Consider the following 25479-nt stretch of genomic DNA (forward strand, 5'->3'; position numbering starts at 1 on the left):
ATGATCCTTACACAGCTTTTTCGGCGATCACCCTGGGGCTCCCAGAACTCGGTGGCATGGTCATCCCGAGCTCCCTAGGGTCCCCCTTGAAGCCCGTGGGTGGCCTTCCACCAGGGGCAGCAGGCTGCGTCCCTTTCATCCCCCACCTCCACCACCGAGGGTCATAGGAAGGAATGCAGAGCTCCGGCAAGTGGGAATGGGAGGGGTGGTGTTTAGAAGAACGCTGGAGACCCCTCAGCATAATGCTGGGTCTGCCCACAGCCCTTGCCCTGCCCACGGGTGCCTGCCTTTCCCTACCGCCTTTTCCCCTAGAACCATTTCCCCTTGCCCCTACTCTGATCCACTGATGCCCCAGAGACGCTCTTGTAGAAATAAACCCTAGAATAGAAGGGACCTTGGAGATACAACCTCTCCTCACTTCACTGAAGAAGGAAACTGAGGCCCAGAGATAGGAAAGGACCACGTGAGACCACTCAGGTTACAGCCAGGGTCTGCTGGTCCCATGCTCTGGCTTTATTTTTTTTCCTTCTATACTTACTGTAGACCTTTTTTTCCTTCTTTTCCTATTTTTCTCCCTTAAACACCTCTGACTTCCCAGATGGCACTAGTACTAAAGAGCTCGCCTGCCAATGTGGGAGATACTAGAGATGCAGGTTCAATCCCTGGGTCAGGAAGATTCCCCTGGAGCAGGGAATGGCAACCCACTCCGGTATATTCTTGCCTGGAGAATCCTGTGGACAGAGGACCCTGGCGGGCTCCAGTCCATGCAGTCGCAAAAGGTGGGATACGACCGAAGCGACTAAGCATGCATACATGAACACCTCGGGGAGGGAAAGGGCTGGGGATCCAGGGCGGGGAAATGACAGCAGGCGAAGACACCAGGTGGGGGTCAGAGGAGTCTGGGAACCAGAGCGGAGCCAGCTTGTGAGCGGCAGGGCCGGGGGTGGGGAGAGGGTGGGTGCAAAGTGGAGCAAGGCTGAGCCAGGCAGGGGCACAGAGCAAGGGGCAGGAAGCATGGAAATGGACAAAGAGAGCAGTTTCCCGAGCCGTCCAGCCGTTTATACCTCTGCCTTATCCCTAACCCCTCCTGGCCCGTGGGGCCCCACCCGTCCTGCTCCTAATCTCAGGCACCCCAGCCTCAGCATCACTTCTTCTTCTTCTTCTCCTTTGCCAGCTTGGCTTCCTCAGCAGCGTCCTGGTCCTTGAGAAGCTTCATCCTCTTCTTGCCCAGTGGGGTCTTGAAGTACCAGTCCTGGGTTGCAGGAAGGGTGAAGGTGACGGGTCAGACTCTCCGCTCTGCTGGGTGACCTCGCTCTTCCCTTCTGATGGATCTGTGTCTTCCACGTGCGGGTCCTCTGCTCTCCTCTGGGGTCCTAGGGTTCCTGCCAGAGCCCTGGTTTCCCTCACTCGTCACCGGATACTCTGGGCCATGGTCAGGGGTGAGAGGCCTCCTCCCCTGCCCTGCAGCCCCTGGTCCTCCCCCGGCCATCCCCGGGGTCAGTGGCTGTGGGTGCCCAGCTGGCCCTGCCCACGAGTCCTTCCCTTCTGAGCTCCGTGGGGAGCAGATGGAGGGGTCCAAAGTACACTAGGGGCCTGGGGAGGGGGGGCTTCAGAGGGCTGACTCCCCCACTGCTGTTGGTCCTGACCCCCTCAAAGCCTCACCTTCAGGGACTCCTCCTCCTCCCTGTACACCGGGTCCAGCTTCGCCAGAGGCCCCAGGAACTCTGAGGTCAGGAGGGGCCGCTTGGACAACTGCAGGAGCCGCCGCTCGGTCAGCACTGCCTGGATGGCTTGGAGGATGCAGCCAGCTGTGTAGCCGTCGGACACCTTGGCCAGGGCACTGATGTCCAGGTGCTGGGTCCCCTGGACTCCCTGGGCCTCGATCATATGCCTCCAGAGCACTGCGTGCAGTTGGGGGTGGGGGACACATGGCAGGGAGAGGCAGTGGGCGGCTCCGTGTCTACAGAGGAGCTCTGTGCTTCTGGAAGCCGCCCCGCGTCCAGCAGTACCCCTCCTCCCGAGGAGGTAAGGATCTTCCTCCCCACTTAACACAGCAAGTGAGACTCCGAGGACTTGAGAGGCCTGCCCATGTCTACAGAGGCACACCAGGCCCCAGGCCCCAGGGCGGCTTGTCTAGCCATCCTTCCAGAGCACCTGGAGTGGAGGTCAGGACTCAGCAGGGGCAGATGGGGGAAGCGGGGAGCTTTGGCAAGGGCAGTCCTTCGACCCCTTCTCTGACCTGACCCCACATTCCCCGGCCTCACCATGAAAAAAGTGAAAAAGTGTTAGTCACTCCATCGTATCCGACTCTGTGCGACCCCATGGAGACTGTAGCCTGCCAGGCTCCTCTGTCCGTGGGATTCTCCAGGCAAGAATACTGGAGTGGGCTGCCATTCCCTTCTCCAGGGGAATCTTCCCGACCCAGGGATCGAACTTGCATCTCCTGCATTGCAGGCAGATTTTTTTTTACCATCTGAGCCACCAGGGAAGACCTGGGTTGGGAAGATCCCCTGGAGGAGGGCAGGGTTACCCACTCCAGCATCTTGGCCTGGAGAATCCCACAGGCAGAGGAGCCTGGTGGGCTGCAGTCCACGGGGTCACAAGGGGCCTCACCATAGCGAGAGGCATAATCGGGCCGAGGCAGGAAGAGGATGCGCTCGTAGGTGCGGCAAAGGCCCTTCATCTCGGCCACCTGCGGCCGGTCGGTGGTCCCGATCAGCATCACGCGGTCCCCAGGACTCAGCAGCCGCAGGGCCTTGGTGAGGTCCTTCTTTATTCGCTTTGGATCCATCTGTTCCGGGGACAGTGGGGAGGGCGGGGTGGGTGGGGACCAGGGACATCATGCTGGCTTCTAATTCACAAACCTCAGCCTCACAAGGACTGCAGTAGGGGTGGGGGCAGATGGGAGGGACCGTGGGTCCCGCTTTAAGGGTAAGGAAGTAAGGCAGGAGAAGGACTTGTCCAAGGCCGCCTGGCGAGTGAGGTCTGGAGTGATGTGAACACACCCACGCCTGCCAGCCCTGCCCACGGGCTCTGCCCACCTCCTCCTCTTCTTTGGGGACCCGCTTGTAGAAAGTCTTCTCCGCATTCCCAATCCAGATCACAGAAGGCTGTAGGTATCGAGCCACCTGGACGCATCAGAGAATAGAAGCCCAAGGTTAGACTTTCCTTGGGGAAGAGTCCCCTCCCCATCTGGTCAAACCCAGGGTCAGGGCCGTCCTCGGTCAGTGGCCAGATTCATTCACACATCCTGCCAGCCCCACCTCTCCACCCTTCCAACACCCATCACCCCACACCCTGGGGTGGGGGGTGGTGTTGTGGGGGGCTATGTGTTCAGCTTCATCTCTGCCAAAAGAAGAAACTACCCTGCCTCCCACTTCCTTCCCACCTCCCCCATCACTGGGGCTTTGGGAATCCATAGGCTCCCAGCAGGGACTGACTGGTCGGGAGACCTCACCAGCTCCTGAAACGACACTGCACCTGGGTGACCCCCCCGACCTCCCCACCGAGCCCACCCGGCCCTGTTGTCACAGTCCGAGAACTCGAGATGCCGTCAGGAGACTCCCAGACCTTAAAGACAACGTGCACCAGCATCTGCACCCCAGTCTTGCCGGGGTATTTGCCCTGCAGGTTCTCCGGCGACAGGTCGAAAAGGTTGGCACCGGTCTCCGTGCATACGGCCTTCACCAGCATCTTCTTGCCCATACCGGAGGGGCCCACCAGGAGGATGGAGCGGATGAGGGGAGCCATGGAGTGTATATCTGGGGAGCCTGAGAGAGAGGACGGAAGGGGTTGGCTAGGGGCCGGCAGGGGGCCGGGGGTGGAGACGTTGAGTGAGGGGAGGCCATGGTCCCCAGGCTGGGCAAGACGAGGGTCAGGTCACGGCTGCACTCTTCTGCCCCAGGGCCTGGACAATGCCCCCGCGAGAGGCAGCCTGGATGGAGCCTAATGGTTTAGCAAGCCTAATTCCGAAGGGCTACATGGGAAGGGGGGCACTGAGGGGGGAGAAGGGGGTTCAGAAGAGAGCCTCCCTCCTCCCAATGCCCTTTCTTCTTTCCATTCCACCTGTTTCCACTCCTGGGTTTTGAAGGGATAGAATTAAAGGGCGTGTGACAAAGCCCTTCAGAAAGATCCAGCCTCTGGTGTGTTTCAGGGGGTTGGGGGCTGGTCTTCTGGGAACAGGACAGACTAGGGGAGAACGCTCAGGACTGAGGGAGGGGCTGGAAATGTGGGGTCCTCAGCAGGTCGAGGGCCTGCCAGGCTTCAGGGTGTGACCTCCAGGGGGGCCCTGAGGAAGGTACAGGGGGAGCCTGACACGCGCCCACAGCCCAGGATGGATCCACCCGCCTCGACTGCCCACCCCGAAGCCCCACCGCCCCAGGGCCTGCCTCCCCGCAGGCCTCTCACCTAGCCGCAGAATCCCATACAAGGCCATGTTCTGTCGGATGTCAGCCAGGGAGGGCATAGGCAGCTTCTTTGCCAAGTTCAGAGCCGATCCGAGATAGAGGCAGTCACCTGGGGAGGGTAGGGGAGGGGGGCACAGCTGGTGAGCAGCACCTGCTGGGGCAGGGCACGTGGGGAGAGGGGTCATGCAGGGCTGGCAGTCGGCTTTGGGGATGGCCACAGCCAGGGAAACCGCTCCTCGGTCCAGCCCTGGAGCAGGCGCTGGGGGGAGGTCTCACCAACGTAGTCTTTCAAGGGCACTGTCTCACTCTTCTTTAGAAGGCCTAAGACGACGAGCTCTTCAAACAGGGAGTCCATAGGCCTGGCAGAGGGTGGCACAGGGGGGCGCCCAGGACAAAGGGAAAGGGACACAGATTGGCGGGGGCGCTACTGCAGGCTGGAGAGGGGGGCAAGGGGGACTCGCCAGTGGTGCCCTGTCTGCCTTCCTGTGGTCAGACAGCATCAGAAGGCACGACGCTGGCCCGCTGGCCCAGCCGGCAGCGTGCCCAGCTGGGTGCCCTGGGGTCTGAGTGGCGTGTAAGAAGGACCCTCTGAGACCCAGCATGGGTGACACACAGCCCCTTCCTAGAAACCACACAGAAGATGGACACACCCTGGGAGGCTGGGGGCGGGGCTGGCCCCAGCGCGCTCAGACCACCAGAGGAGTGGAAAGGGGCCACTGGCAAGGATGCCCAGCAGGATGCCCAGGGGTGGTGGGGGAGTGTGGAAGGAAGGAGACACAGGAAGCAGGGAGCATTTGGAACAACTCCCCACTCACAGCTCATCCTGAATCTCCACTTTCAAAGCACTTTCTTGTGCTTGAGTTCATCCTCACGGCTCTCCCATGAGTTTGGCGGGGCAGGGACTCGGGTTACCGAGGATGGGGGCTCAGAGAGGTTAAGTGACTTCCCCCAGGTCACACAGCCACAGAACCAGGCCCTGACATCAGATCTGTCCTGGACGATGGCTCACTCCACCACCCCCAGTGAAGTGCGGGCTCTGCTACCTGTCTGGGGTCAGGTCTTTTTCCTTCTTCTTCTTCCCAGGTTTCTTGCCCGCCTTCTTCTGGTAGAAAGCAAACCACAGGCAGTGGTCTTCTGTTTCTTGCCTCCCCCGCCCGAGCGTCCTGCCTTGTTCCAGCCCCGGCCCCTCGTCTTGCCTTCGGAGGCTTCATGGGTCTCGTCTCCTCCCTGTCCACGGCCAGCCTCAGGTTCTTCAGCTCCTGACGCATCAGATCATCCACCTGGGGGCCGGCAGGGGGTGTGCTGGGGTGACCAGGGCTTGGGGAGGACAGGTAGGAGGCTGAGGATGAAGTCGGGGTCAGGGGGCCCTCAGGGAAGATCCAGCCCAGCCTAGTGATGGCAGCTGGTGGGGGTGGACGGTTCTTTCAGAATGTCCCAACTCTGACCTACATCTCACTCACTCTCAAGCCTGGCATTCGCGTGGGCAGAAGCTCTGAGGATGGAGCCAATCAGCTTTCAGTTCAAGCACCAGTTCAGTTCAGTTCAGACAGTCGGGTCCAATTTTTTGCAGACCCATGGACTACAACATGCCAAGCCTCCCTGTCCATCACCAGCTCCTGGAGCTTACTCAAACTCATGTCCTTCAAGTTGGTGATGCCCTCCAACCATCTCATCCTCTGTCATCCCCTTCTCTTCCTGCCCTCAATCTTCCCTAGCATCAGGGTCTTTTCCAATGAGTCAGTTCTTCACATCAGGTGGCCAAAGTATTGGAGCTTCAGCTTCAGCATCAGTCCTTCCAGTGACTATTCAGGACTCATCTCCTTTAGGATTGACTGGTTGGATCTCCTTGCAGTCCAAGGGACTCTCAAGAGTTTTCCCCAACACCACAGTTCAAAAGCATCAATTCTTCAGTGCTCAGCTTTCTTCACAGTCCAACTCTCACATCCATACATGACTACTGGAAAAATCATAGCTTTGACTAGATGGACCTTTGTTGGCAAAGTCATGTCTCTGCTTTTCAATATGCTATCTAGGTTGGTCATAACTTTCCTTCCAAGGAGTAAATGTCTTTTAATTTCATGGCTTAGGTCACCATCTGCAGTGATTTTGGAGCCCAAGAAAATAAAGTCTTTCACTGTTTCCATCGTTTCCCCATCTATTTGCATGAAGTGATGGAACCAGATGCCATGATCTTAGTTTTCTGAACATTGAGTTTTAAGCCAACTTTTTCACTCTCCTCTTTCACTTTTATCAAGAGGCTTTTTAGTTCTTCTTCACTTTCTGCCATAAGGGTGGTGTCATCTGCATATCTGAGGTTATTGATATTTCTCCCGGCAATCTTGATTCCAGCCTGTGCTTCTTCCAGCCCAGCGTTTCTCATGATGTACTCTGCATAGAAGTTAAATAACCAGCATGACAATATACAGCCTTGATGTACTCCTTTCCCAATTTGGAACCAGCCTGTTGTTCCATGTTCAGTTCTAACTGTTGCTTCTTGACCTGCATACAGATTTCTCAGGAGGCAGGTCAGGTGGTATGGTATTCCCATCTCTTGAAGAATTTTCCAGTTTGTTGTGATCCACACAGTCAAAGGCTTTGGCATAGTCAATAAAGCAGAAGTAGATATTTTTCTGGAACTCTTGCTTTTTTGATGATCCAACTGATATTGGCAATTTAATCTCTGGTTCCTCTGCCTTTTCTAAATCCAGCTTGAACATCTAGAAATTCATAGTTCACATACTGTTGAAGGTTGGCTTGGAGAATTTTGAGCATTACTTTGCTAGTGTGTGAGATGCGTGCAGTAGTTTGAGCCTTCTTTGGCATTGCCTTTCTTTGGGATTGGAATGAAAACTGACCTTTTCCAGTCCTGTGGCCATTGCTGAGTTTTCCAAATTTGCTGGCATATTAAGTGCAGCATTTTCACAACATCATCTTTTAGGATTTGAAATAGCTCATCTGGAATTCCATCACCTCTACTAGCTTTGTTCGTAATGATGCTTCCTAAGGCCCACTTGACTTCACATTCCAGGATGTCTGGTTCTAGGTGAGTGATCACAGCATCGTGGTTATCTGGGTCATGAAAATATTTTTTGTATGGTTCTTCTGTGTATTCTTGCCACCTCTTCTTAATCTCTTCTGCTTCTGTTAGGTCCATACCATTTCTGTCCTTTATTGTGCCCATGTCTGCATGAAATGTTCCCTTGGTAGCTCTAATTTTCTTGAAGAGATCTCTAGTTTTTCGCATTCTATTGTTTTCCTGTATTTCTTTGCATTGTTCACTGAGGAAGGTTTTCTTATCTCTCCTTGCTATTCTTTGGAACTCTGCATTCAAATGGGTATCTCTTTCATTTTCTCCCTTGCCTTTAGCCTAGCCCAGATCCACTATTTAAAGTCTGCGTGGGGGACTTTCCTGCTGGTCCCGTGGCTAAGAATCTGTCTTGCAATGCAGGGGACGCAGGTTCAATCTCTGATCAGAGAAAGAAGATCCTGCATGCCACAGAGCAACTAAGCCATGCCCCACAACTACTGACCCCTCACCCACAACTAGAGAGTCCGCGTGCTGCAACGAAACGTCTCAAGGGCCGCAACTAAGATCCAATGTGGCCAAATAAATTAAATAAAGTCTGCATGACCTTGAGCAATTTCGTGATCTCTCAGCCTCGGTTTCCTCACATGTGATGTCAAGAAAATCAAGGCGCCTGCCTCATGCGTTGTTGGAAAGATTGTGTAATCCAATGCTCCCAAGGTGGGCAGCACAGGGTGGGCAGAGGATCGTGGGTATGGCCCTGGCATAGAGCCCCTCGCGTCCCCCTCCCTCAGGGCTGTGTCAGAGGACCCCGGGGACCAAGATGCACCCAGATGGAGCCAGGACTATGTCAGGCAGGCAGTGCCTAGAGGCAGGGTGCTGCAGAGGCTGGCGGGCCGGGGGCTGGTGGGCAGCAAGGATGGAGCCTGATCCTTGGAGGCCCCGCAGGGACGCTCACCTGTATCCGGATTTCCTGTTCAACGTCTTTCCTCTCCTCCATCTTGAGGGTCTCAGAGTCAAAACTCTGGCTGGGAAAGAGGCTGTCAAACCGGTTCTTCCACAGATCTGCCGGTGCAGGGGCATGTGTCCAGGATCCAGATGTACACACACACTCACACTCACGTGCACACAGAAGCTCACAGGTGCATGCACGCATGCTGGCCCAGCTCTCCTCTCACCAAGCTGCCTGGCACTTCCACGCAGACTGCAGATCGAGGCCTGATCCCAAGGCCTGGGGCCACAGGATTCAGACACACAGCCCAGGGAGCACACTTCACGCCCCTCTCCTCTTCGGCTTTCTCCCCTCGGCTGTCACCCCCCACGTCCCCACGCCCCCCACACGTGGCACGGGCCCACTCTCCTGGGGACCAAGGTCACCCCAAGACCCCACAGGCCTGACCACCCCTCTGCTCTCACTCGTGTACTCCTTGTGGCCAGCATTAATCGCAGGGACGGATTTGGAAGGCAGTGCTCTAATCATCGTGTCTGCTTCCTAGAACAGAGACATCCTCCGCTCGAAGCCCTCACCTCCGTGCATCGCCTCCATGCATCTGGGCCTGATCCTCCCAGACCCGCCTCCCGCCAGGAATTCTCTGCCCCCTTGGTCCGTGGCTCCACGCGGTGCCTTACTCCCTTCTTGGTCTTTTCTCCCTTCATCTTCTTTTTCTCTTTTTCCTCCTTTTCTTTCTCCTTACTTTTCTCTTGCTCCTTTTTTTTGTTCTCCTGGACTTGCATCTCCAGTTCCATCCTCACCTGTGACAGACACAGGAAGATGCTTCGGGGAAGACCGAGGGGGTTGATATGAGCCAGAGAATCCCAGGGCCTGAGCTAGGGGTGGACCCAGGATTCCCAAGGCCTCGCGTCACTGGTGGGACCCAGGCGCTGAGAGTCCAGGAAGAAAGGGGCTCAACTGAGCAGGTGGGTGCTTGCTCAGAGCTGCTGCTCTCCCCGGGGGTCTCCATGGAGGTGGGGAGCTGGAGTCACAGTGCTCTCATCAGACACATCTCCTCTCTCTGACCCAGGGGGCCTTCTCCAGCTCCTTCTGGGGACCCCCTCCTCCACCACATCTGCACCCTCCCCCCCATCCCCCGCTACCCTCAGCTGACACTCAGGTTACTCTCTCTAACCTCAGATTCCACCTAACACAGAAACGCCTCCATTCCCATCTCCAGGGTACCTGTTCTGGAGTCTTGTCTGCAAAGATCAGGGAGGATCCACCTAAGGACTCGTCTGGATAATCAGGGAATCGGCCGGTGAGGGCACTAAATGGACATAAGATGGTCGGAGAGATGGATGGATGGAAGGATGGGTGGATGGATGGGTGGACAGAAAGGTGGATGGGTGGGTGGGTGGGTGGATGGATGCATGGATGGATGGACAGATAGGCGGAGGAACAGAGGGATAAATGGATGATGGATGGATGGACAGATGGGTGGATGGATGGATGGTGGATGGATGGACAGATGGGTGGATGGGCGGAGGGGTGGACAGATGGGTGGATGGATGGATGGATGCGTGGATGGATGGACAGATGGGCGGAGGAACAGAAGTATAAATGGATGATGGATGGGTGGTCTCAGGGCGTGGGTCCACCCCATGGGCAGACGGGTGGATGGACAGAGGGGTGGACGGATGGGTGGCTGAATGGATGCGTGGATGGACGGATAGATGGAGAGGACACGGAGAAAGACGAAGAACAAGAAAGACAGAGGGACAGGGGGAGGGAGTGGATTGTTAACAGAACAGAGTAGGGAGACCAGTGAGGGGTTGTTCCTGGACACTTTCCCATCTTATTCTGGCATTTTCTCTGCCATCTGGGGAAGCAGGAAGTGACGTGTGGAGCTGTTCCCGCAGGCGGGGGGCCCCGAGTTTACCCCCGTGTGTCAGCAGCATGGCAGGGGTTGGGGGGTGAGCCGGGGTCGGGTGAGGAGCACAAGAGGGGGGTTCACGGTGGGGGAGAGGGGTGGGTCCACGGAGGCTGGGGACACTGACTGGCACTCAATGAACCACTGTCGGATCTGCTCCTTCATCTTCTCCTTCATGTCGGGCCCCTCCACCTCCCTGAGGTGGTCGTGGGCCTTCACCACGGCCAGCTGGAACTCCTCCTCCTTCTCGGTCTGCAGGAGCTTGCGCACATCTGCCCCGAGGCTGGCCTGGGACCGGGCGCCCATGGGCTCCACCGGGCTGGCTGAGGGGAGCTGGGGACGTGGACAGGGAGGCAAGGGGCTCAGGGGTGGGAGTGGGGCGCCCCAGCAACCCCTCATCCCCGCACAGAGCCCCGCGCGCGCACACACCCACGCGGAACAACAGGGCTTGCCTGCATCAGGAGAAATTGTGTTTGGAGCCTGAAACTCGTCTGTGTAAATTACTCTGATAATGAGTTTGCTAGATGCATCCGGGCTGGCCCCCCCACCCCGCCAGCTCCCCCAGCACCCGCGCCGCCCCCCTCAGCCTTCGGCCCCAGCCCCACCCCCACGCCCAACGCCCGTGTTGGCAGCCGCTCCGCAGCCACTTTCCCGCCTCATTGGCTCCCAAATGTATTTTAAATATCACTCTGCGCAGAGACAATTACTGAAAACGCTGAGCTCACACTGTTGATGGGCCCAGGCGGCCGGGCTCATTCCTCACCCACCAGTCGTGCCATGGCCCCCTGCCCCCACGCCCCACCAAGACCCAACCCAGCCCTAGCCTCCTGGGGTCCGGATGCCCTGGTCATCAGCGAGCTCCGACCTCTGCTCCCACGTGTGGGGCCGCCGGGTCCCTCCCTCCTTCTGAAGCCCCCAGCCTCCTTGGAGCAGCCATCTCAGCCCTGGTCTCCGATCCTTCTGCCCCCAACCCCAGCAATCCCTCCCAGCCCCTCCTCCAATCTCCCTTTATAGGCCAGGCTTTTGTGGCTCTGCCCAGGACCCAGCACCCTCCCAGGGATCACAGAACCTCACCCCTGTGATGGCTTCCTCTCCTAAGTCAGCAGAGACCAGCTGGGGGCTGACCACCGCAGAGCAGAGGACTCGGGTCTGTCTTACCCGCCTGCACCCTCACCCCTTGCGGCCCATGCTCCCCGCCCCCACCTTCCGTGTGCACATTTGTGCCAGTCACCTAGTTCACACTTAGCCATTCTGCCTGCAGGGCAGAGGAGAGAAGGGAGTCGGGGATCCCAGAGTGAGTGGGGAGCCTGTGCCCCCCGCGGAAGGCTCTGGGGTGAAGGGGGTGTGTCCTCATCCCAACTGGGCCCCCCACATGCTTCTCCCAGAGGCTTCAGGAAACCCACTGGCCCTGGGAACTGGCCTCGTGCCACTGCGGGGCCCACCCCCTGCAGCCTCTCCTGCCAGCTCCATCATGGGCCAGGGGACAGGATGCTCTGAGCCACCGTCCCTCACCCCACCCCATGTATGACTTCCTTCCAAAGGGCTCTCGGCAGGGGGGAGCGGGAAGGGGCGTGGCTTGGCAGTGGCTTTGTGGTGACCCTCCATTAGGGTCCCCAGACCCCCCTCCCCCAGTCCTCAGTGGAGGGAGGTGTGCACAGGGCTGGGGGCAGGATGCTCACCATGCCGATGAACTCCATCTCGGTTCGCCGGTCCTGCTGAGTGCGTTTCCTCTGCAGGTAACCCTTCCACACCTAGGGGGACACATGGGCCCGGACTCTCCCCACACTGCCTTTCTGCTGGGACGCAGGGTAGGGGGCAGAGCTCTGGGGAGGGCACCTCTAGGATACAGCTCACTGGCCACTGACCCCTGAGCAGAGACAGCCCAGATGGGGTGGGGCCGGTCTGCACCTAGACGCCCGGCACTCTCAGAGCCCCCCAGAATTCCCTCTGTCTCATCTCTACCTTCTAACCTGCCTTTAAAAATATTTCTTTTCTTAGTTGCGGCAGGTGAACTCTTAGTTGCAGCATGTGGGATCTAGTTCCCCAACCGGGGATTGAACCTGGGCCTCTTGCATTGGGAGTGCAGAGTCTTAGCCAACGGACCACTAGGGAAGTCCCTAACCTGCTGTATCTTTTGAGGCACAAATCAGAGTTCGGATTCCACCTCCTCCGAGAAGCCCTCCCCACTCTCACTTCTCAGCATACTTCCAGCATCTGGAGTAAATGCTTGCTTCCACTCAGGCCCATAGACCTGGGTGCTGTTGAGACCATGCAGCTCCCCTAATTAATTCCTACATGTTACAAGGAAACTGAGGCCAGAGATGGGACATGGCCTCTCCCAGGTCCCAGGGCCGTTCGGCACAGAGCCAAGACCAAGGCCCGGTTTCTTGACTCCTCACCCAAGGCTCCTCTCCCAGCTAATCTTGGGCCTGTGGACAACCCAGTGCCCTGGGGAGGAGAATAGAGGGAGGCAGGGCCAGTGCCTCACCCAGCAGTTTGAGACAGAGCCTCAGCGGGCAGGCTCCTGGGCAGGCTTTGTCCTTCTCCCACGACGAGCACAGGAAAGACCCCTGATAACTGAGGGCCTCACATATTCTCCCCTCTAATGAGGCCAGTGGGGAACCCAGGACCTGGGACGCAGTGTTTCCATACCCTAGACGTCTGGAGACAGTGACAAAAGGACTCGCTTTGACTTTCAGGTTGGGGGAAGATGCTCCAGCTTGGGGCTGACCCACCTTCTCCAAAGGCTTGTTTCAGCGAGCCCCGAGGACGAGAACCCCCTGTTCACCCATGGGGCAGCCAGACCTGGGTACGGGATGCACAGCACCCCAGCCCGAGTTCCCTGATTTGCAATATGAAAATCTATCTCGCTTGGAGAGGACATCTGTTCTCAAGGCTGCTGTCTGTTAGTTGGCTGGTTTGCTCTGGATTTTGGGGAAGAAGTCCTAAGTCACCTGTATTGGGCTGGGAAACAGAAGTTTTTGAGGCTCTGGGACTTGATAGAAGATGGGAGAGGAGTTTGACTTAAGAGAGAAAGCTCCAACAGCCCCAGGTCAGCAGTCCAGGGCCTTCCTGCCCTGGCGTTCTCTAGGGCGCCTCCCATCTTATCAAGCTGGTAACCACTGCCCCCATGTGGGTCAGCTTAGCAGCACCTGGGGGGAGATCCACAGGGCTGCCAGGAGACAGAGGAGAGGCATGCCCGCCAAGACAGCGGGGTGGCATGGGGGATCTAGAGATGGAGCTGGGTGTTCTGTAGTGAGGTGGGAGGGGGTGTGATGAAAGGGTGACCTTGAGCGGCCCAGACCCCGAAGACACCTGGAGTCATCAGTTCTCAGACTCCATGTTCTTCATCATGCTTCCTTTTGCCTCAGCTACCCAGAGGCTCAGGCTACAATTCACTGACTCATTTCTTTGCCTTTCTTTTTTATTTTTTCAGTTATGACAGAATGATAATGTTTACAGGAGACTTGGGAAATAGAGAAGAGTTACACATGGTTCCACTACATATTACAACTAATTTTTTTTTAGGTAGATAAACTAAGATTTTAGCTGGAGCTTCCCTGGTGGCTCAGATGGTAAAGTGTCTACCTGCAGTGCAGGACACCTGGGTTTGATCCCTGGGTTGGGAACATCCCCTGGAGAAGGAAATGGCAACCCACTCCAGTATCCTTGCCTGGAAGATTCCATGGATGGAGGAGCCTGGCGGGCTACAGTCCACGGGGTCGCAAGGAGTCGGACATGACTGAGCGACTTCATTTTACTCACTTTCAATATCAAACTCTCAAAAATTCATAGAATGAATAGACAGAAAAGCAGAAGGATATAGCAGGCCGGAAAAGTTTTTGTGACTCATTTTTCACTGTCTTACAAGTTTTGGGGATGATTGTCTGCTCTGTTCTGCTGCTATATTATGGATCTTTCTCCCCTAATTTCAATTTTTTATTTATTATTGTTATTTTAAAAAAAATTTTTGGCCGCACCATGTGGCTTGTGGAATTTTAGTTCCCTGAACAGGGATTGAACTCAGGTCCTTGGCAGTGAGAATGAGAAGTCCTCACCATTGGACTGCCAGACAATTCCCTTTCTCCTCTGATTTTAATGATCCTTCTGTTTGGGGGGCTTTTATGGCATCCCACTTCAAGTCTTTTGGGGGAGATGGAGAACAAATAATAAATAAGATACATGTTTATTACCGATGAAGGTCCTTAGCTTAACATCTCAGAGAAGGCAATGGCACCCCACTCCAGTACTCTTGCCTGGAAAATCCCATGGATGGAGGAGCCTGGTGGGCTGCAGTCCATGAGGTTGCTAAGAGTTGGACACAACTGAGGGACTTCACTTTCACTTTTCACTTTCATGCATTGGAGAAGGAAATGGCAACCCACTCCAGTGTTCTTGCCTGGAGAATCCCAGGGACAGGGGAGCCTGGTGGACTGCCGTCTATGGGGTCGCACAGAGTCGGACACGACTGAAGCGACTTAGCAGCAGCAGCAGCTTAACATCTAGTTGTGGGGCAGCAGAATCCAAGCGCCTGTATTTCTGTCATCAATTGCTGAGCCAGGCAGGCTTCCTGGAGGAGGTGACTTTCCTCCAGGGTGCCTGGTGTGGGGGGTGGGAGAGTTTTACCTTCTGTATGGTGACGGCTGCTTCGTCCTGACTGAACTTGAACCGACCTTCCTCCCGAATCTTTCGGTCTCGCTCCTCCTCTTTCCGAATCTCCCGCATGAAGGTGGCCCGGAGCCTGCCTTGCCTGGCCCGCTCGGCCTTTTGCAGTAGGATTATGGCCTCAGTTCGGCTTAATATTGGAAAGCTCTGGCCACAGCAGGAGCAAAGGAGGAGGAAATAAGGGAGGGTTTGCCATCTCCAGTTGGGAGACCAGTCCCCCAAAGACGTGCTGGGGGCATGTCCCAGGGCAGCGAGGTGCCCAAGTCGTGTGTCTCTGCCTTGGCGGGGGAAGGTTACGAGGAGAATAGCACAGCTGTGAGGGGGCCAGGACTACCCAGAGCGCGCTCTGAGGTGGTGAAGGGCAGGCTCTGTTCCAGGGCCGGGCTGTCTCCCTGACTCACCTCCTCTGAGATCTCTGGCTGCAGTCTGGACAGCAGCTCCACCAGCATGTGTTCTCGCTCCTTCAGGATGCTGGACCGCTCCAGCTCGAAATACCTGGGAATCGGAACCTCCAGGTCTGCCTTTGGGGCAACACAGGAGGAGAGTTGGGAATAAACCTCCAGATGCTCTGGCCAACCCATTACCGCCTTCAGCTGCATACACACCCCTGGGGCTGGCTTCCTCTATCCTAGAGCTGTGGGGGGGTGGGGTGAGATGGGAAATGTACAAATTTTGGGCAGATCGCCCCAAGACTCATTCCCCTCTTCCTTTGACCCTGTCATGTGGCCAAAGTTGAATTCTGAAGGATCATGGTAGGTAATGGGCAGTGCTCCCAGTCCTAGCTGTACATCTGAGTCAACTGGGACCCAAGCTCTTAAAATGCAGCCTCCTAGGCCCTCCCCGGGCAACCACATCAGAATGGCAGGGCCTGGAGAAGGTCTGTTTTATCAAGCCCACAGCTGGGTCTCAGGCAGCTAGTTGGGGAAACTCTGAGTCCTCCTTAGATGTGGAACAGGGAGCCCTGACTTTGGGGCGGGCTAGAGACCAGTGCAGAAGCGCTGTGCTCTGGGACTTGCTGATGCACAGACATCCACTGAGGGTCTTGTGAAAATGCAGAGGCAGAGTAGTGGTTTTGGGGTGCAGCCAGAGATTCTGCATCTCTAACAAGCTCCTAGGTGATGCTGACGCTGCTGGTCCATGAACCACACTTTGAGGAACAAGCCTCCATGGGACCCTTTCCAGTAATCCCCTGCAGTGGGGTTCGTGGATCCTCTGAGCCAGACAGAACTTCCAGCCTGACTCCCCAGCCATCCTTAACTACTTTTTTTTTTTTTTTTTAAGATTTATTTATTTATTTTTGGCTGTGCTAGATCTTTGTTGCCGCACACAGGCTTTCTCTAGTTGCTGCAAGTGGGGGCTGCTCTCTAGCTGGGGATGCACAGGCTTCTAATTGCGGTGGCCTCTCTTGGGGAGCTCAGGCTCCAGGCTCAGTCGCTGTGGCTCATGGGCTCAGCTGCCACATGGCACGTGGGATCTTCCCAAAGCAGGGATTGAACCCGTGTCCCCTGCATTGGAGGGAGACTCTCAACCGCTAGACGACCAGGGAAGTCGCACCTCCTAACCACAGTGCGTGAATTTCCCAAACCCCATGGTCCGATCTGCCCTGCCCGCCTTCCCTTGCAGATGACATCCCAAGGCCTGGGGTGTCCGAGGAAAGTCAAGGCCACCCCTACTCCCAGCTGGCTGGGGCTTGGTTTGCTTCCACAAGGAGAGGGAAATCAAGGCTAGCCCTTCCCCCAGCTCCCCGCCCCCCGAGCTGGGGTGGGCGCAGTGCTTGAGCAGCCCGCGCACCGGGGTGAGCTTTAAGTCCTGCAGGACTTGGTCCAGGCAGTGGGTCTCACACAGGTCGGCGCGAACCAGATCGTCTTTGAGCTCCAGCACGCGGCAGGCCACGCTGTCCAGCAGGCGCCGCAGCAGCCGCCGCTTCTGCGGCTGCACCATCTGGTCGTAGAGGGTGTCGAAGCGGCGCAGCAGCCCCAGGTAGTGCAGATAGAGCGAGGAGAGCCGGTACTGGAAGGGCTGCCGTTCGCTCTCGGAAACGGCTTCCCCCAGCAGTGGCTCCTGGTCCAGCAGCTCTTTCAAGATCAGGTGGGAGGAGTCCCAGAGGCGCTGGTAAGCTCTGGGAGGAGAGGGAGGCAGGGGGCGCCCTGAGCCTCAGAGGAGGGGCAGGGGGCGAGGAGGGGGCGCCCGGAGCCTCAGAGGAGCGGGTGGGGGGGCAGCAGGGGGCACCCTGAGCCTCAGAGGAGTGGGGAGGGGGGCTGAGGAGGGGGCGCCCTGAGCCTCAGAAGAGTAAGGGCGGAGGGGGAGGGGTGGGCTCCCCTGAGGTGCCTGAAGACCTGAACTCGAGGTCCCAGATATGATGCTAAGGAGACTCATGGCCCCCGGGGTGGAGTTCTGGGAAGGGAGAGGCCTTCAGGGAACTGAGATGGTGCCCCAGGGAGACATCCTGAGGCTTAGAGAAGCCGAGGGACTGGGGCTCCTGGGGCTGGAGCCCACTGAGGGAGGGACAAGGAGGGTGACGAATGGGCACCTGCCATGGGTCCTGCTAAGGGAGGGGCCTTTCGGAGTCTGTGGCTGGTCCCTCCAGGCTGGAGGGGCACCCAGCAATGCTGCAATGGTCTAGGATGGTGGGCTGGAAGCAGGGGTGAGGGCGAACTGTAGAGAAGGGGACTGTACGGAGGGACTGTTCTGGAATCAGTAGCCCGAGGGAAACCTGAGCGCAGGCAGAAGCGGCCAGGGTGGCTGTGTGAGTGTCCGGGGTCCAGGTGGGGCCGGCCCTCAGAAGCCCCTCTCCCACCAGCCTTGTCCCCAGCGGCCTGGCCCGAGGACCAGGGAGGCGCCATGCCCTTTGTTCTCCCCTCCTTCACTCACGCCTCGGACATGGTGCCCAACTCCAATCTGCCCTTTGTGAGCTGGTCCTGGAATCCACAGAATGTCTGTGGTTCCACCCAGACTCCGCTCCACAAAGCCAGAATAGCCCAGTTTTAAGAGTTCTGTCCCATTGTCTCAAAGTTCTAAGGCTGTGAGGGGAAGGGGTGCAGGTACAGGATTGGGGACGCTTATCTCTGAGGACACCCCGGAGGTGGCATGCCAGAGGGCGTGGGCTCCCTTGTAGCAAGCCTTGGCCAGGGTGGACAGTGGGGTCAGCCGTGGCTACTTCCCTTGCAAGGATCAAATGAAAGAACGGGCTTTGTTTGATGTCACCCTGTAGACCGTGAGGTTTTGGATGGTTGTTAGTCCTAAGGGCATTTGTCCAGCTGTCCTCTCGGCTGGAGACCAGGCCCAGCCTCCCTATGCTTGTGTGTGACTGCACCGCAGGGGCAAAGGGGCAGGAGTTGGGCTTGGCAGGCCTGGGTTCACGCGGCTTGTGGAATCTTAGTTCCCCAACCGGGAACTGAACCCAGGCACACGGCAGTGAAAGTGCAGAGTCCTACCCATTGGGTAACCAGGGATGTCCCCATGCTTCCCCCTTTAAGTGAGCACAAACACGCCAGTTCCCCTGGGGTCTGACATCACTTCACATGGTTCGAGTGAGCTGTACCTGTGTAAAGAATGGTGTTGCAAGGAGTAGTGGGTGGGTCTCAGTGGTGTTTGGGGGCTCCTTCTGAGCTCTCTGTGGGTTTCCCCATCACTGCTTCAGGCTCACAAGGACATTCTTTGGAAAATTCAAAGCATATCAGCCTGGCTTGGGTCTGCTGGGGTGTGCTTTTGGCTCAGTGTCGAGTGGGGAACGTCTGAATAAATATATAAGGCAAGGGGCAAAGGACAGGGGAGGAGAGAGACAGAGGCAAAGAGGATCGGGGGAGGAATCCACGTGTCCCCAGAGCTTCCAAGGACGTTGCCGAAATGCAGATCCCCATTCAGCACTCTGAGCTGGGGCCCAGGATTCTGCATTCCTAACAAGCTCCCAGGGTGTTACAGAAGCTGCTGGTCTGTGAATCACGCCTAGAGTAGCAAGGAGTGTAAACACAGCAGGAGTGGGGAGGAGCTGAGCTTCCGGGCCAGGTCTCCCGAGCCAGTCTTTTTCCTGCCGTGGGACAAAAGCGTGGATAATTAGTTCTCACCACGTGGCATCTCCACTGTAGGCTTGACAACGGAGGAAACATGCATGACGTATGTTGGGTAACAATTCAGCCATCATTACAGCGAGCCTTTCAATATATGAACTTGAAGTTACAAAGGGAATGTAAAGGATTTTGGACTGTTCACTCAGTACTAGCCAGCCCTTCACTCCACCGCCGCAGAGGCTGAATTAGAGACAAAAGGAGAATATGGTCGTGTTATGTAGTGAATCTAGGTGCAGGATGGACAAGTGGTTATGGTACTATTTTTGCTTTTTTTTTTTTTCCAAAATAAAATGGGGGAAGAAAAGTTACGAGTCTCAAAAACATTCTCACCAATTTGTTCTGAAATTAAGGGGAAGAAAACCTTAGGGGAAAACAAGAACATCTTCAAGATCCCAGTAAGTTACTTCAAAGCTGGTTTGGGCCTTTAGTTTTTGTATCTTATAGATCTGTGTAGCCCCTGTGCCCAGCACAGGACAAAAATAATAGTCTTCTAGAAATGGCCTCACAGAACCCCATCCCGAAGGAGGGATGCACGTGGAATTTCAGGCCCAGAGAGGGCGTGATGGAAACAGCCAGCGGCAGACTCAGGATTCTAACCCAGACCAGGTCGTCCCTCATCTCACCTAAGAACAAGATGGCTGTACATTTATAAAGAGTCACTTGTCACTCATGGGCCCCACCCAGAACGCAGGTGTTAAGAGGTATGAGGTATGCATAAGTGTTCTTCTATCTTGGGGGCGTGAAAAGTAGTGACACCCTGCCCCACACCACACCTCACCTCCACGCATCCCTTTTTGAAATCAGCACAACACAGGAGAGCAGTGCAGCCTTTATTAAGGTCGGGCCCCGGCTCACTTGGAGCTGGTGTACTTGGTCACGGCCTTGGTGCCCTCGGACACGGCGTGCTTGGCCAGCTCCCCAGGCAGCAGCAGACGCACGGCCGTCTGGACCTCCCGGGATGTCAGTGTGGTTCGACCCGAGTACTGGGCCAGCCGGGCGGCCTCGCCGGCCAGCCGCTCAAACAGATCGTTCACGAACGAGTTCATGATGCTCATGGCCTTGGAGGAGATGCCGATGTCAGGGTGCACCTGGGGAAGCAGCAGGAGCAATCTGTTAACAGGGGGGCTCTGCCTGATGCCACAAGCCCCACCCCCAAGTTGGGGACCGCAAGGCTGCCTCATCACCCTCTTTCCAGAGGCCAGACAGGTTACTACTATATCCAAGTTAAAAAACAGAGAAGTTTCTCCCAACTGCAAGAGATAAGGAATGCTGCCTTTTTTTTTCCCCCCTTTTTCCATTTAGTGATTTGCACAGTGTTTTGTACCATGGATGCATCATAGTTTATATCACCATCCCTCTCTTCATGGACATTTAGAGGGTGTGCTTTACTTTTTGCTATTACATCGTGTTATAATAAATACATGTCTTTGAACACTGAACACTTGTATGAGCAAGCTGGTTATCCCTAGAAATTCCTAGAGGGCTGGTGCACATAACTTGGTAGATCGTTAACCAGATTATTTTCCAGAAAGGGCACACCCAGGACACACTCTCTGCACAGCCTGGGAGTGAGGAGACTGGGATCTGGGGCTGTCCCATGAGTCCCTGTGGGACCTTACACAAGGCACTTTCCTCTGAGCCTGTTTCCTCTTCTGTCACACCAGCTTTTGAACTAGGTGATCTCTAGTAAAACAAATGGGAGGGACCTTATAACAATCCTAACACGTGAGCAGGCAGACACCATTTCTCTGCGAAAAGTAAAAGTAAAGTGAAGTCGTTCAGTCGCGTCCGACTCTTTGTGACCCCGTGGACTGTAGTCTACCAGGCTCCTCCGTCCGTAGGATTTTCCAGGCAAGAGTACTGGAGTGGGTTGCCATTTCCTTCTCCAGGGGATCTTCCTGACCCAGGGTCTTCCGTGCTGTAGGCAGACACTTTACCATCTGAGCCACCAGGGAAGCCCATTTCTCTGCGAAGTGGGAGGGAAGTGACTGCTGACATACACATCAGGCCAGTGATGGAGGTCAATGAGCACCCTGGCTCCTGGCCCGGCCACTCCCTCTCCACACAGCCTCTAGGGGCCACGGATCTGACAGTGGGTAACCTGAGCCGGACCCTGGTCATCACATCTTCTTCGCTTTAGGTGGCCAGGGCAGTGGCCCCCCCCTCGACCCAGGGGACCCGCTCAGCAGCTCTCTTTGGGGAGCCCAGTCCTGCCCCAACGCTCCCTTCACAACTTTGGAGCCGAAAAGCTAGGCTAAGCTGCAGAGGGCTCACTAACACTGGCTCCCACCCCATTTTCACCAGGACCCCGGAGTCTTTGCTGCTGCCCTTTGGCCCGTCCACGTGGGTGCCGGGCCCACCCCGTGAGAGCGCTCCTGGAGATCCCGGCCGTCCGGTCACTCAAACTGCTTATGGGATTTCAGACCGGAGACAAGGTCCATGTCTGGGGTCTGGTCTCACAAGGGGTGAGACTCAGGCAGGTGAGGGGAGGAGACCCAGGGCAGGCAGCTCCCTGCCGGGCCCAGCTCTGCTGAGCAGGGCAGAGCATCTGAGGCCAGGTGGCCTGGGATCCTTCAGACACCGCGGTTGCGTGCCCTTTGGTGGCAGTGCGTGAGTCCCAGGGGTAGATGGTCCTCACAGGCGCGCTGGGAGTCTGAGTGTGGGTTACGGTTGGGGCTTACCCAGGCTCAGGGCCGGCCCGGGATGGGGGTCTGGGGTAACCTCCACTGCTGTCAGGTCACGTGACCCAGTCACCCCGCTGAGCCCTTAGTACCTTAGGTTCCTTATCTATAAGGTAGACCAACCCCTCAGCCCCTCAAAGACGGAGCGCCGCCCACCTGGGGGGCTCCCCCAAGACCGCAGTTCACTGGAGCTAACTCCTCGCTTCGGCCACGGCTAACTGTCCCTCTTGTTTGGACCAGCCTGTTTGACACCTGATCACCGTCAGCCCTGCACTTTCTGGTGGTCTTCCGTTACTTAAACTGTCCCACCTAAGGTCCCACACGACTGTTTAGTCTGTCCCAGAGCCCTGTAGCCTCTGGACCGGGGTGGGAGCATGTTTGAATCGCCTCCTGCCCGTCACAGGCGCAGGACAGACACGGAGCGGCCTCCCAGGGCCTCTGAGATGAAGAGAGACCCCACAAGAGGGGCACAGGTGCCTCTGTGCAGGGAGTGAACTCCATCTAGGCCCTTTCCAGGCTTTCGCCAGCCCCCGCCCCACGCCCATGGTGGCCCCCCATGCTCACCTGCTTCAGCACCTTATAGATGTACATGGAGTAGGTTTCTTTGCGCCGGCTGCGCCTTCTGGACTTCTTGTCCCCAGGACTCCGGCCCCGCCGGCCCCCAGACTGCTGCAGCTGTCCGTGCTCGGCGCTCATCCTCCTGGTCCTCCCGGCGGCCTCTTCCTACGTATTGGGCGAACTTTTAAGAGGTCAGCTGCCCGTCCACCTGGAGGGGCTGGGGGCCAGCACCTGGGCGCAGGGGCGGGGCCGGGCCCAACCCTGTTCAGAACGTGCTCTGCGTTAATCCTGAAAGAGCCTAATGGCTCCTTCCTCTCCACCGCCCCCAGGACTCCATCTCTGAATAAGCCTCCACCAGCCCCCTTCCCCACCCTTCTGTCTCCCAAAATACTTGTAATACACACGTTAGAGTTCAGGCTGTGCGCTCACTCAGCACCCGTGTGCTCGCATGGATGGCTGAGTGCTGGAGAGCTTCAAGAGGAACACAAGGCCCCCAGCACCGCCCACCAAGTGTTATTCACTCAGTCTCACTAGTGTTATTCATTCATTCACTTTGTGACCCCATTGTAGTCCGCTAAGCCCCTCTGTCCATGGAATTCTCCAGGCAAGAACACTGGAGTGGGTCACCCTTCTCCAGGGCATCTTCCTGACTCAGAGATCAAACCCGGGTCTTCTGCATTGCAGGCAGATTCTTTACCATCAGAGCCACTAGGGAAGCCCCCCTCCCCTTCTCCAAGGGCCTACAATTTAGCTGGAGAGATAAGACTGTTTCACCGGAAACCATCAGGGAAGGGTGAAAGGGTAAAAAGTGTGTGAAACTGAGTTTGGGAAAAAACGTAGTGAGGTCATCGCAGAGCACCAAGCTGAGCTCCCTGTGTTATCTGGCAGCTACCTGCTTCACACATGGTCATGTATATACGTCAGCGCGACTCTCCCAATTTGCCCCACTCTCCCCTTCCCCCGGGTCTACACGAACCTCCTCTACCCTTTGTCTCTGTTCCTGCCTGGAACTAGGTTCATCTATACCATTGTTCTAGATTCCATATACATGCATTAAAATATATTTGTTTTTGTCTTCCTGACTTACTTCTCTCTCTCTCTCTCTCTCTATATATATATATATATTTTAAAGATAGGCTATAGAAATCGACAATTGATTTAAAAAAAGAAGAAACCTCTGGCTTCAGGAAATAAATGGGGATTTGAAGCTGGTCTGGTAGGACGTGCGTGCGTGCACAGTTGTGCCGGACTCTTTGCTACCCCATGGACTGTAGCCCGCCAGGCTCCTCTGTCCATAGCATTTTCCAGGCAAGAATACTGGATCAGATTGCCATTTCCTTCTCCAGGGGATCTTCCCCACTCAGGGATCAAACCCGGGTCTCTTGCGTCTCCTGCATTGGCAGGCTGATTCTTTACCACTGTGCCACCTGGGAAGCCCCTGGTATGATGGGTACAATTTAACTGGGGAGAGAGATTTTAGTTAGGAGGAAAGGGAGAAAGAAATCAGTGGGTGTGGTTTCGGGGAGGCAGAAGATGGTGCAGAACCTGAGCCCAGACAGGTGAAGGCAGCAGGAACCACAGCTGGCAGGGCCTGACAAGGGAGGGTTTCGGTGAAGGCAGACTGGAAGAAGCCCGAGTGAGAAACACGGGGTGCTGTCTGTGAACACGGGGCCCCTATGGAAGTAAGCTGTGAAGGGAAGGGGAAAAAAAGGTGCTATTCTGCAGAGAAGGTGGTCTCACTTTGCACCTTGTGTGACTATTTCAGGTCCTTGAATGCTGTGGTTAAGGAAATCGAGAGCAACGGGATAAGCCCAGGCTGTGGGGAGAAGAGGGTTTTCCCAATAAAGAGGTGGGGAGGGGCCAAATGAGCATCACCTGCCATAGGCGCCTGAGCACCCTCCACCGCACCAAGCCCACACACCCCCAGTTCCCACCATTCAGCTGTGGCTGCGTGCCGGGGGTTGGAGGAGCAGGAGGGCAACTCTGGATCCAAAATAAGGCACTGATTTTAGGCACTTGTAGAAATGTGTATTTTGTGGGATTTTTTAAACATTGAAAAAAATGTTGAGGCTGGCCTTTTTTCTGGACAAGCTGACCAGCCTACTGTGTCCCTTCCTCCAGGCTTGGAGACCCCAACAGACTTCAGCGGGAGTTCTTCACACAACCAGGCCCTCCCTTGGCCAAAGTAGCAGCTCGTCTCTGTTCTCATTATCCTCCTAACCAAGCCTCTGGACACTCAGGACAGACTGACGAGCCATTTTTCTCCGGGCCCCTGCCCTTGGGCACAAAGCAACCAGGCCAGGCCCCTGGGGGTCAGAGGGTGGAGTCGGAGTGGAGTCCCTCACTCCAGCCTTGGGATCTAGGGCTCAGCTGCAGGCACTCACCTGATACCCTGTTCCCTCTGCCCAGGGCAGCTCTGGGACTCCACAGCCATCTGAGAAGACCCTACTCACCTTTCAAGTTAGAGCACCGATCCCAGCTTTCTGGGCAGCTACTCACGAGAAACTTCCCTCCCTTTTAAGGTCTCCTGTGTAGCCTACCGTCTAAGTTACAAGTTAAAGGGCATTGATTTATGCCCTTTTCTGTCTTATTGGCTTTCCCATTAGACCGTGAGCTCCTCGGGGGTTGAGAGACCATCTGGGACTTTTTTTGTGTTTTACTGTCTTAGAAACCATGGCTGTGTATGTTTCCCCACTGGGGGAAACAGGGATGGTTGCTGAGGTTTCAGAGGTGAAGGCAGGCAGGAAGCCTGGTGACAAAAAGGCTGGATGTGCTATTCAAGTTCAGACAGGCTATGCAAAGCCCTGGCTTGGGAGTGTTGATAAAATGGACACAGCGCTGATGAAAATTAAGGCTGTGGACAGGTTAACATCACAGAACTTCTTGTATCCCACCAGGAATACAGCAGCAGCACTGGGGAACGCTCAGCAATGTTAATTCCTGGTCTCATCTAGACCTATGGAACCAGAAACTCCGAGGCGAAACCCAGCAGTCTGTGATCCAATGAGTCTTCAGCTGATTCTGACGCACGTTAATGTTTGTGAACCACTGGCCTAAGTAAAGGCACAAGTTCAAATCAGAAGGGAAGAGAGTTCTTCCAGTGCCCACGGACAGTCCTCCATTTGCACCCAGCCCATGCTGAGGGCAGGTGAATGGTGGCACCACAGGGAGGAGCAGGAGAGGACCCAGAGACCCAAGGAGGAAGGCGGGGAC

At 56.1% G+C, this 25479-nt stretch overlaps 1 protein-coding gene across 1 annotated transcript; it reads right to left on the minus strand.

Moving 5' to 3' along the window:
- Positions 1 to 1129: 1129 nt before the first annotated feature.
- On the minus strand, positions 1130 to 22446 carry IQCA1L (IQ motif containing with AAA domain 1 like). Its single transcript, XM_044947077.2, has 20 exons — positions 22273 to 22446; positions 19883 to 20115; positions 16752 to 17079; positions 15362 to 15481; positions 14922 to 15107; positions 11975 to 12046; positions 10423 to 10628; positions 9608 to 9692; positions 9061 to 9183; positions 8848 to 8923; positions 8390 to 8496; positions 5603 to 5686; positions 5450 to 5508; positions 4683 to 4765; positions 4408 to 4515; positions 3571 to 3770; positions 3042 to 3128; positions 2614 to 2791; positions 1663 to 1901; positions 1130 to 1252 (listed from the first exon to the last, which is right to left on the minus strand). The coding sequence occupies exons 1-20, from the start codon at positions 22402 to 22404 to the stop codon at positions 1145 to 1147; spliced, it is 2814 nt and encodes a 937-aa protein (XP_044803012.2). The 5' UTR covers positions 22405 to 22446; the 3' UTR covers positions 1130 to 1144.
- Positions 22447 to 25479: the final 3033 nt, after the last annotated feature.

Source organism: Bubalus bubalis, chromosome 8 (assembly GCF_019923935.1).
Source record: "Bubalus bubalis isolate 160015118507 breed Murrah chromosome 8, NDDB_SH_1, whole genome shotgun sequence".
NCBI classification, from domain to species: domain Eukaryota; kingdom Metazoa; phylum Chordata; class Mammalia; order Artiodactyla; family Bovidae; genus Bubalus; species Bubalus bubalis.

What these genes read in the sequence shown, in the direction of transcription:
- IQCA1L (XM_044947077.2), bottom strand. Translation starts at nt 22,404, where the DNA reads ATGAGCGCCGAGCACGGACAGCTGCAGCAGTCTGGGGGCCGGCGGGGC. An exon ending in TGGCCACAAGGAGTACACGA is followed by an intron (nt 8,497 to 8,847) that starts GTGAGAGCAGAG and finishes CTGCACCGGCAG; the next exon opens with ATCTGTGGAAGAACCGGTTT. An exon ending in AACAGGAAATCCGGATACAG is followed by an intron (nt 5,687 to 8,389) that starts GTGAGCGTCCCT and finishes GCCGGCCCCCAG; the next exon opens with GTGGATGATCTGATGCGTCA.